Source organism: Notamacropus eugenii, chromosome 5 (assembly GCF_028372415.1).
Source record: "Notamacropus eugenii isolate mMacEug1 chromosome 5, mMacEug1.pri_v2, whole genome shotgun sequence".
Taxonomy (NCBI): Eukaryota; Metazoa; Chordata; class Mammalia; order Diprotodontia; family Macropodidae; genus Notamacropus; species Notamacropus eugenii.
Genome location: NC_092876.1, coordinates 21,994,690 through 22,005,467, shown reverse-complemented (window position 1 = coordinate 22,005,467; position 10,778 = coordinate 21,994,690). Strand labels below are relative to the sequence as shown.

Sequence of the window (10,778 nt, the reverse complement as noted above, 5' to 3'; positions counted from 1 at the left end):
TGGGATAGAGGAATCAACTGAGGGTTTTTGGAGGATGAGGAGACATAGAGAAATGTATAGGAAGTTGCAAAGGTAATTAAAAATGTGAAGAACTTTCTCCTTCATTAATAGACCCATCGACCTGCCAGGGTAATATGGAAGTCTGAGTCACATGGAGTCTGTGGGGGAGAAGTGTGCTGAATGGGTGCAACAGGATGAGATGGAGCTGTAGTAGAGCTGAAAGGAAATGGGTTAGAGAGCATTCAGAGTTAGGAAGAATGGAGACAAGCAGACTGCTGGCTAGCATGTGTGAAAAAGGTTTTTGTGATTTGTTGAAGGGACCTGGTTTGTGCAAGCCTAGCAGGGGGAAGTCTTGAGGATGGTGCTGTCCTTTGCGTTGTTATTGTGTGTAGATTTTTGTTACTATGATGGATTTGGCTTTCTGGTGTCTGCATAATTGTTTTGGTTCTGTCTTCCATGTGGAGAGTCTGTGGAATTTTGAGAATCAGAATTGTACCACAGTATTAATGCTCACTGTAGGGACTGTGAATATAGCATGGCACTACAAAAGTAGGGAAGTAGCAAGTAGACCAGGAAAGACTGAATAAAAGTGAAAGAATAGGGGTTATATAACATACAATCTGATGGAGAAAACAGGATGGAAATTTGGGAATCATAAGGAAAATTATCAGATTGAGAGGTCAAGTCAAGGATATCAAAGGAACTAATTTTTATATATAGAGGGAAGGAAGTTTAGTAGCACTATTATAAAACGGCCATTTCTGGGGTATTTTGGGGGTTGAGAATGAAAAATATTAAAAACTGTTGCAGAACTTTATACACACCCTAAGGCCTGCTCTGATTTGGCTTTGTTTCCAGGGTTACCATGCTGGAAGGCATCACCAGGCTGCCAGCCTACCACAGATGAGACTCTCTTGTGCTATGCTGACCACCAGAACACAGACTCACTAGGGAGCCTGGATCACACTCCAAGCCTTCCCACTATGGAAGAACCACCAGAATGATAGGTCCATGGTATATATGAAAGCATATGAAGGAAAACGTAGACGCCATGTGCAATGAAGATGAGGCTGTCTTCCAGGCCTGAGGTGACTAAAAGGCATACAAAAAGTCACATATAAGAGGTGGACACATTCAGGGGTACTGCTTCCTCAGGATTAAACATTTAACAGAACTTCCTCCCCACTTCTGAACTGATCCTCCCTGGAGCCCAGGATAGTTTCCCTCCCACATATATGGGGCTGCTTGTTTCACTGTCTTCAATAATAAGCAGTAATTGTAGAAGATGCTTTTCACTTGAGACAGAAGTTCACTTTTTCTGAGACATCCCCAGCTCCCCTTGCAGATAGTGTCAATGTCATCTGCAGGTGACATAATGATCTCAGCTCTGGGGCCAATAATTTCAAGGAATCCTATCTATATAGAGCCCTGGCTGTATACACATAGACAGTCACTCTGATGGCCTTGGGTGAATCCTTCAAAGCAACAGGAGAAGCCATATTGGTTAAGATCCTCTTTATGTATCAGCCTCGAATAAAGGTTCTGTCTTTTCAGAGGGGTAGCGTCTGTACCAGGAGATGGAGGAAGACAAAGAATCATTCAAGCTGAATGTTTGTTGGGGAGATGATGGGCAGGTAACTATGCAAAGATCTCTACAATCATTCTAGCATTCTATCCCAGAATCCAAGAGGACGTGGGTCCCTACAAGGGTCTCCTTTGGTTCCTGTGGACTCAGCTTAGCTCTCGGTGGCACATTTGTGATCTTCCTCGCTCTCTTCTCTTTCATCACTTATTTCCTAGATGTATATGGGTGCTATGGCATTCAGGGCCATTTATATCTAATAAGCATATTACTTTGCTATCTGTGGCACTATTGAACATGATGTAGTTTCCCTATTTCTCTTTTGATTAGTAAATTTGTTTGCTTTGTTTGATAAAAAGGATTGCAATTCCTGCTGGTGGGAACCCCCCTTCTAATCTCCCTTTTTCACTGGGCCCATGGCTGTCATTTTTAGAGGTATTTAACTCAATCACCCCAATCACTGAGTTTTGTTCTCTGCCATATCAACTTCACTAAATGTGGCTTCATATTGTGGCCTCTTTACTTCAATGAAACCTGATTATTCTTAAAACAGGGTGTTTTCTGGCAACCCTCTTGGGTGTCTTATGTGTCTCCCTGTTTTCAGATTATGAGTCTTCTATTTCACTCTAATTTCTCTGCATCCCTCCAAAGCAGGGGTTTTCAACCTGCTTTTTGTGTATCATAGACCCCTTGAGTAGTAAGGTTAAGTGTGTAGCTCTCTAGAATAATGTTTGGATAGCTTTGCTCACAAAGGATGGAAATGCTGAAAGTCTTTTAGAAGGTAATAAAAATAAAGTTGAAATTTTTCCATCCAAAATCAAGGATCCATATCTGTGTCCCTTGATTCCACGTAAAGACGTCTGTACAGATTCCTTTCTTCTCCCCAAAAGTTGCACTGGTTTATAATTGTTTTTTCTCTCACTGCCCTAGGTCTTTCAAAGATGTTCCCTCCCTCTTTCCCCTGATTTGAGTTCAGTCAAGATCATCTTGGCATTCTCATCATGTTTTGGTACTTTCTATTTTTCTGTTCCTCCAAAGTTACTGGGCTGACATCTTTCATTTTTTTCATCCTACTCTAAGCTACATGGTCAAGTCCTTACACTCTCACCCACTCATCAGCTGCTGATGTTTTGCCCTCACAGCAGCCTCCGGAATTGGCTGCTTCCCCAGCTTACACCCTCCATTCTTCTCCTCTCAGGTCTTGGGAAGGGGATGTATTGTCTGGGTCTCTATAGAAGCCCTTCAGCTATGATGGCATCCTTCACAGTGAAAGGAGGAAATTCCTTGGAATTTCATAATCTCCCAGAGTTGGCCCTTGTGTTCAGACTCTGGTCATTCCTTTGAGATAAGAGGGAGTTTGAAATCCAAGGTTTGTATCCCACTTTCTTTATCGACCCTGGGACTTTTCTTCTGTTTCATGACTCCATGGAGCCTGAGGGATGATCTCAAACAATATGAGGTATGTGTATGTGTGTGTGAGGGAGAGACAGAGAGACAGAAAGAGTGAGGGCATAAGGGCGTGGGGGGCATAGACTGAGAGACAAAACGACTGAGACACAGACAGATGTAAAGAAAGAGGGAGATAGAAAAATAGAGAGACAGAGAGGGAGACAGACACTGACACAAAGAAAGAGATGCAGAGAGAACCAGAGGCAGATAATGAGCAAATTTTATGCACTATTGTCGGCCCCCAGATAGAGTGATATGGTTAAAAACATAATAAAACAAAATAATCTCTACTTTCAAGGAGCTTATATTCTGATAAGATCTGTTAGGTTTCTAGTAAAGGGAATTTGAAAAACAAAGTTGGTGGTGAGGAAGTCAAGCATGCCTGAGAGTGAGCTGAACTAGAAAGGAAGTGAGCACTGTAGAGTCTCCGAAAATGGTGATCCTGTCCAGACATTCACCAATAGGGAGCTCAGGTCACAAAGTGAAATCATTTCCAAGTCAGCAAGATGGACAGTGGATAAAGCATTGAAACTAGAGTCAAGGAGACCTGAGTTCAAATCTAGTCTTAGATACACCCTAGCTGTGTGACCCTTGGCAGGTCACTATTCCTAAGATGTCTGTTTGTTTCAGTTTCTTCATCTGTAAAATGGAGATAATAATAGTACCTACCTTCCAGGGCTATTGTGAGGATAAAGTGAGAGGAGCAATGGAAGTTCTTAGCCTAGTGTCTGGGACATAGTGAGTGATATATATATATACATAAATATATATATATATGTGTGTAGATATATATATAGATATGTATTATCATAGAGTGAAGGAAGAAGCAGTTCTGTAGAGAAGGAAAATATGAAGGCAGAAGGATGACCAGTTGCTCAAAAAGCATTTGTTAAACACCTACCTTGTATCAGGCATAGTGCTAAGCTCAGGGGATACAAAAAAAAAATGCAAACACAATTTCTTCCTCTGAAGGAACTTAGCCTAATGAAAAAAAAATAACGTGAACACTACTATGGACAAACGAAATACATACAGGAGAAATGGGAAATTATCTTGGAGGGAAGGCACTACCCTTAAGGAGGATTAGGAAAGGCTTTCTGAGAAGAGTAGCTCAGACTGAATGGAGAAGAAGGAAGCCAGGAGGGGCAGAAGAGGATGGAGTTCCAGGCATAGGGTACAATGTGCAAAAATGTTTAGTCAAAAGATGGACTATAATGTGCGAGGAAGGGCAAAGCGGCCAGTCCACGAGTTGGTAGAGACTCTTGGGGGCTGGGGAGGGAATCAGGTAAAGAGGACTGAAAAGGGAAGAGAGGGTAAGATTATGGATCACTTTTAAATTTGAATATAAAACATTCTATTTTTCTGGAGGTAATGTGGAGTCATTGAAATTTGTTATATAAGGAGAGAAGTGGCAAGGTCAGAGATGCTCTTTAGGCAGAACATTCTGATAGGCCAGTGGAAGATGAATTGGAACATGGAGAATATTGAGGTAAAAACCAATTAACAGTTATGAGGTGATGAAAATCTGCACCATTCTGGGTTCAGCACTGGAAGAGAAAAATGGCAGTATATGAGAGATGTGACTAAAGAAGGAAGGACAGAACATGGTAAGACATGAGATAGGGAGGTTGAGAGAGAGTCAAGAGGAAAAGATAACATGTATGTTGTGAGTCTCAGTGATGGGGAGGGTGGTAGAACCCTCAACAGTAACACTGAAATTTGGAAAAGGGGAAGGTTTAGGAGAAAAAGATAATGGCTTTAGTTTGGGAAATGTTGGAGTTCTCTGTGAGACATTTGGATTGAAATGTCCAATCAGCAGATGAAGATGTCAGATTAGAAGATAGGAGACAGCTCTGGACTAGCCAAACATAGCTGAGAATCATCAACATAGAAATGAACCCTTGTAAGACAACGAGATCACAAAATAAAACAGTGTAGAAGGAGCAAGCAAAAGCACCCAGGTGGAGCACTCAAGGGACACTAACCATGAGTAGGCATGACCTAGGTGAAGATGGCCTATGAGTGAGCTGGAGTTTGGCAAAACTGCAAGTCAAGGTGAGGATAAAGAACAGGGTGAGAGGTGATATCTCAGAGGGCAAGAGGGAACAAGAAAACATTGTGTTAATGTCAACAATTTTAGAGTTCATGAACAACTATGTGGAATTATTGTGACTGATGTAAAATATCAAGGTCATTACCATTTCTGTGTGTAGCTGAGCTGAAGGGAAGGAGAAAATCATGGAAAGTGAGTATACTAAGGATCTAGAATTTAGGATAATTTAGCGAATATCAACACTTATACTAATGACTCCTAGTCATGAGTTGAGAGAGGAGGGCTCTGAGGCTCCTAAATGGTGCAATATTTAGAGCACTGGAGTCATTCTGTCAACAAATAAATATATATACATATACATATGTGTGTATAGATATAGATATAGATAGATAGATAGATTAAAAGCCTATTTTATGCCAGGAGCCGGACGAAGTGCAGCAGATAAAACAAGAGGCACAAGACAGCCCTTACCCTCAAGGATTCACAATATCTCGAGACAGAAATACCTGAGTTCACATGAAGCCTCAGTCACGTCCTCGCTGTGTGGCTTTGGACAAGTCACAAACCTTTTTTGACAGCTTTTTAGTCTGTAAAATGAGAACAATAATAGAACTTTCTTCTCCGTTATGAAGATGAAATGAGAAATTTGTCAAGGGCTTTGAAAACTTCAAGATGTTACACTATTATTATTATTATTATTATTATTATTATTATTATTATTATTATTATCCAGGCACCACACTCACTTAGGAAAGAAGGAGAATGCTCCTCTGTCAGCTCCCCAAACATTGATTTGATGGTAAAGTGGAGATTGAATGAACCTCCTGGGATGAGAGATTATTGAGCGATGTTGGTAGAGGGAGACTGTAAAGGGGAGGATGGGGAGCATACAGATTTCTGATTTTATCACCAGCCTAAAGGAGTTAGGGGTATGAATGATAGCAAATGATTTCTTGAAAGGAGTGCAGTGTAGCCTGATCTTACAGAGAGCTAGAAGATGGAAGGACTGAAAAGGAAGAGATGGATGATGAAAGCTATTGTGTGGAGCAGGCACTTGTGAGAGCACATGAAGAAGGGTAATAGACCTGGAGTAGGAAATTGACAAGGTAGGGATGAGAGGAATGAAAGGGGAGCAGGCAATGTGGGATGTGGAACAGGGTTGACCAACTGCCTGCTGGTGGTTCAGAATTACTGAGATGTGGAGGATATGAGGTAGGTAGGTCATGTAGTGCTCAGATTGCTGGGTCCAGGGTCAGGAAGACCTCAGTTCAAATCTGGCCTCAGATATTTATTAGCTGTGTGTTGCTGGACAACTCATTTAACCGCTGTCTGCCACAGTTTCTTCATCTGCAAAAACTTATAATAGTACTTATCTCACAGGTTGTTATGATGATCGAATGACATAATATTTGTAAAGCAAATATTTGTACAGAGTTTGGCACAAAGTAGGTGATTCGTAAATGATTATGCCCTCCCTTCCTAGTTGAAATATGTTAACTTTGAAGAAAGACTCCAGGCATTTTCCTGGTGACTGGAAAGGGGTCTATAGAAGGAGATAGGTCATTTGATTTTTCAAGATCTTCTTTAGATGTCCAACCTCCAAGAGCCAAGAAGCTTGTTTTACAACAGGCAACAACAGAATAGACTAAGTAAGCAGGAGATGAAGACTGAAGTAGTCTGATCTAGGAATGGTCTCCAGACCACCAGAGAAGGGCAGGGTTGTAGACAACGGCTCTATTGGCCAGAGATAATGCAGAACACATTGGAAACGTTTGAGGGTGAAGACAGGGTCTAATGGTCTGTATCTGGGGCTGAGATGGGGAATTCTGTAAAGTCTCCATAGGCAAAGGCCAGGGGTGTGTATGAGCAATAAGGAGAGTCTCTTGACAAAGACACATGGTCAAGCTATGGCAATAATGTGTTTTGGATGTTGGTGGTGGGGAAGATATTAGTAACTTTTCCCTTTGGGCCCAAGAGATCTATTTATATGGCATTTTTATGTTTTGGTGATTTATATGGTATGGTGACTTCAAAATCTCTTTCAGAGTTGTGAACATTAAATTTCCATACAGGTACATACAGTTATCCATCCCCTGGCACTAAGAACATGAATCCAAATGACATCATCCTGAGTATTGTCTTCTGTTCTCAGACTGCAGTTGGGCTTCTGGGAAACTCCTTCCTTGTTTGTCTCTTCCTCTTGATGTTCCTCACTGGCCATGGACTGAGGCCCATAGACACAATTCTGGCCCAGCTGGCTTCCTTCAATTTCCTGTTCCTTCTCTCCAGGGGCATCCCTCAGACAATGGCAGCTTTGGGCTTGAAGAATTTCTTGGATGACATTGGGTGCACAATTTTCTTCTATCTTCACAAAGTGTCTCGGGGTCTTTCCCTCAGCTTCACTGGCCTCCTCAGTGCTTTTCAAGCCGTCACCATCAGTCCCAGCAGCTCCAAGTGGGCAGAGATTAAAGCCAGAACCCCAAAATACATTGTTCTCACCTCTTCTTTCTCCTGCACCATCCATTTGCTACTCAATATCACTGTTTTTGTGAAGGTAAAAGACTCACAAGGCTCCAGAAATAGTTCAGAATTACATGACTTTGGATTCTGTTCTGGTTTAGAAGCCACCAAAGTTAATGATGCACCTTTTGGTGTTGTGGTTTCCCTCTGTGATGCTGTGTTTCTGGGCCTCGTGGTCTTTGCCAGTGGCTACATGATATTGCTTCTGCATAGACACCACAAGAGAAACCAGTACCTCTACATGACTAGCCTTTCCCCCACAGCTTCCCCTAGGACCAGGGCCACCAAGTCTATCCTGCTGCTGGTGAGCACCTTTGTCTGCTTTTACTCACTCAATTCAATTGTTATTGCATACATGTATTTTAACAAGCCAAGACTCTGGTTAATGAAGTGCTGTGGTTTCCTTAGCATCTGTTTCCCTACGTTTAGTCCATTTGTGCTGATTAGTAGTGACTCCCAACTTCTCAAATATTGCTATGGTCTTTGGGGAAAGAAAGCCCCACATCTTTAGTATTTCTTTGTACCCCTAGTACTTACCACAGAACCTGACCCATAGTCTGTCCTTAATAAATACATGTTGACTGTCAGCCCTCCCTCACTCGAATCAGCCAACTGCAACTCATGCCATGCTCTCCCTGATCTTATAGCCCTCTTCGAGAATGAAGAACAAATGCCACACAACAATGTTGATGGACTGACAGATCAATCTTTATCATCAGCGTTCTTAGAACTTCAGAAATATTTAATTTGTTTTCACATGGCCTGAGTCAAAATCACTCTCTGCTACTTTCATTTATGTCTCCTAGTTTTGACCGCTGGAGTCAACCAAAACAAATTTAATTTCTCTTCAAAGTGATTAAAGTCTCAAGAATTTTAGAAACTACCTTGTCCCCTTAGGTCTTCTGTAACCCAAGGTAAATTCCCTAGTTTCTTCAACTGGTCCTCATGTATGATAGTGTCTAGGTGCCCCTGCATGCTGGTAATTTTTCTCATATTTAACCCAAATATAGGAATTTATATTTATCCCTGTTTATTTTCCATTGATTCAGCTTACCATTCAAAAATTCAATAGATACCACGGAGCTGATGCAGAGATCAGTCAACGTATTACGCTTTTCCTTTAGGATTTCAGAGCAGCTGATTTGGAAACCTCCCCTTCCTCACCTCCACTCATTTGCACTCCTCTATGTAGACTGCCATGTTCTCTTGCCCTGTCAGGGCATGTTGGCATAATTCTCAAGCAAATTTGTCATACAGTGTGCCTTCATCCACTGATTAATTGTATTCATTCTTTCAAGATGAGCCTCACAGAATCCCTGCACTGGCATTATTTTCACAGATGCATTGCATTGAAGTGTTAATAGAATCATAGGCATGTTATTATCAAAACAAGAAGCAAGTATGTGATAAACTTTCACTTTAATTCATTCTCTGATGCAAAATCTTAAGCGGGAAATTATCTTCTCAGGTTAGAATCTATTCCCTATGTATACCTAGATCTTGGTCATAAGATAGAAGGAGTAATTGTCTGTTCATAAACATCTCTTATTTAACCAAAAGGAGACCAGGAGATATGTAGTTAACTCAAGGCTGATTTAGAGAGCCCTCTGAGGCTGAATTGCCCTTACAGACAGGGAAGTAGGATGCTACTTCATGTATGGTTCCTTCCCAAAACAATGAAATCTGAAGTACTTTCATTCTCTTCCTCAGTAAGGGAGAGCTGATGGATTTATTTGACCTTCCTTAAGGTAAGAGATAAGATTCCCCACGTTTCAGTCACTGGTCTCAGACTCATCGTGCAAAAACTTTAAAAACTGCTGGATGAAGGGAACATTTCCTTTCAGGAGTTCTGTTCCAACTTCCTGAGGAATTTTCTCATGTGCTCTGCATCCTGTACAAAAGCATCAGTTTAGCTGGAATAAAAATGTTCCAGTTAGTTTCAAGAATGAGAGAGCATTTAAGCACATGTGGAAGTGTTCAAGCTCTGACTGAACTGTCACAGAGAAGGGGATTTTGGAGATGGTCATTGCCTTCAATCATTTGATAACCAAAGAGGAAGGTTGAGGCAACTCTGAAGAAAAGATATCTTTTTTAAATAAATAATTTCCTCCAACTTTTACTCCCCATAGACAATGCAAGAGAATCTGGTGTTTCATGCCCTATAAATTGATTTTTGGCTCCACCATGAAGAGGCCAAGGGGATATTAGAAATTGATCAAAACAAGATTTCGTTGGGGAGTCCAAACTTTAAATCGTGAAATTGAAAAATGATACTCCATTTTATTTCATATTATTAGTTATTGATTGAGAATTATATCTAATCACTGGAATCACTACTGAGGAACTAGTTTGATTTAAAGAGACAGTTTGAACTCTTTATGTTAGAATCTTTTACATAGTTTGACTTCATTATAAGAGTTTAACTTCCCCATTTATCTAGGCTACTGCCTGGACTCAATCAATATTACCTAGGAACAGAGGAGGAAGGATAAGTCAATGTGACATAAAATGTTCTGCCCGGTCACAAGCCTAGCAGCAGACAGCTCTGGTGTAGGGGGTTGTGCCAGGCCTAGAGGCCTGTGGGCTACCCGAGTCTTCCCTTACCTCTATCAGAGGTCTTCGGCTGGCCAAACCGGATGCTCGTATGAGAGAAAGGACGTTCCAGAGTCGAACAAGGGTTGAGCTTTATTTCAGGGTCTAGTTACAAGTGCAGGGGAATTCTTCCTTAGGAGGGAGCGAAGAATCTCCCAAGGAGGCAAAGATCTTACAATAAGAGATTGGAAGTAGAAGTATAAGCGGGGAGTGAGGGGGAGGGGAGAGAGGAGAGAGGAAAAGCGGAGCCTTGTTGTCCTGTCCGCTCCGCGCCCCTCCGCCCAAGAGAGCTTTCAGGCTTTCCTGATCCTACTTAAACTCTCCAGCAGCATAGTTTGCATCTGAATACCGTGCTGTTAGATAACAATAGTGTGCCCAGATCCGGGACAATCTCGAGGGCGGGGAGAGCTCTCTCCCATCACGTTTCTCACGGGAAGAGGCGGAAATACACGAGATAGCTCGGTTCACCTCTATTCCCAGTCGTTTCCTGGGGGGTCTCGTGAGAACTCTAAGATTTAGAAGTTCCCACCTTTACCCGCCCGAGACTGTCCACCTGGAATTGAGCTTCCATCCCCAGCATCT

At 41.8% G+C, this 10,778-nt stretch overlaps 1 protein-coding gene across 1 annotated transcript; it reads left to right on the top strand.

Moving 5' to 3' along the window:
- The first annotated feature begins 4,329 nt into the window (after positions 1-4,329).
- On the top strand, positions 4,330-10,093 carry LOC140508371 (vomeronasal type-1 receptor 1-like). Its single transcript, XM_072616218.1, has one exon. It carries the CDS (start codon positions 7,192-7,194, stop codon positions 8,113-8,115), a length of 924 nt encoding a protein of 307 aa, XP_072472319.1. The 5' UTR covers positions 4,330-7,191; the 3' UTR covers positions 8,116-10,093.
- The last annotated feature ends 685 nt before the right edge of the window (positions 10,094-10,778 follow it).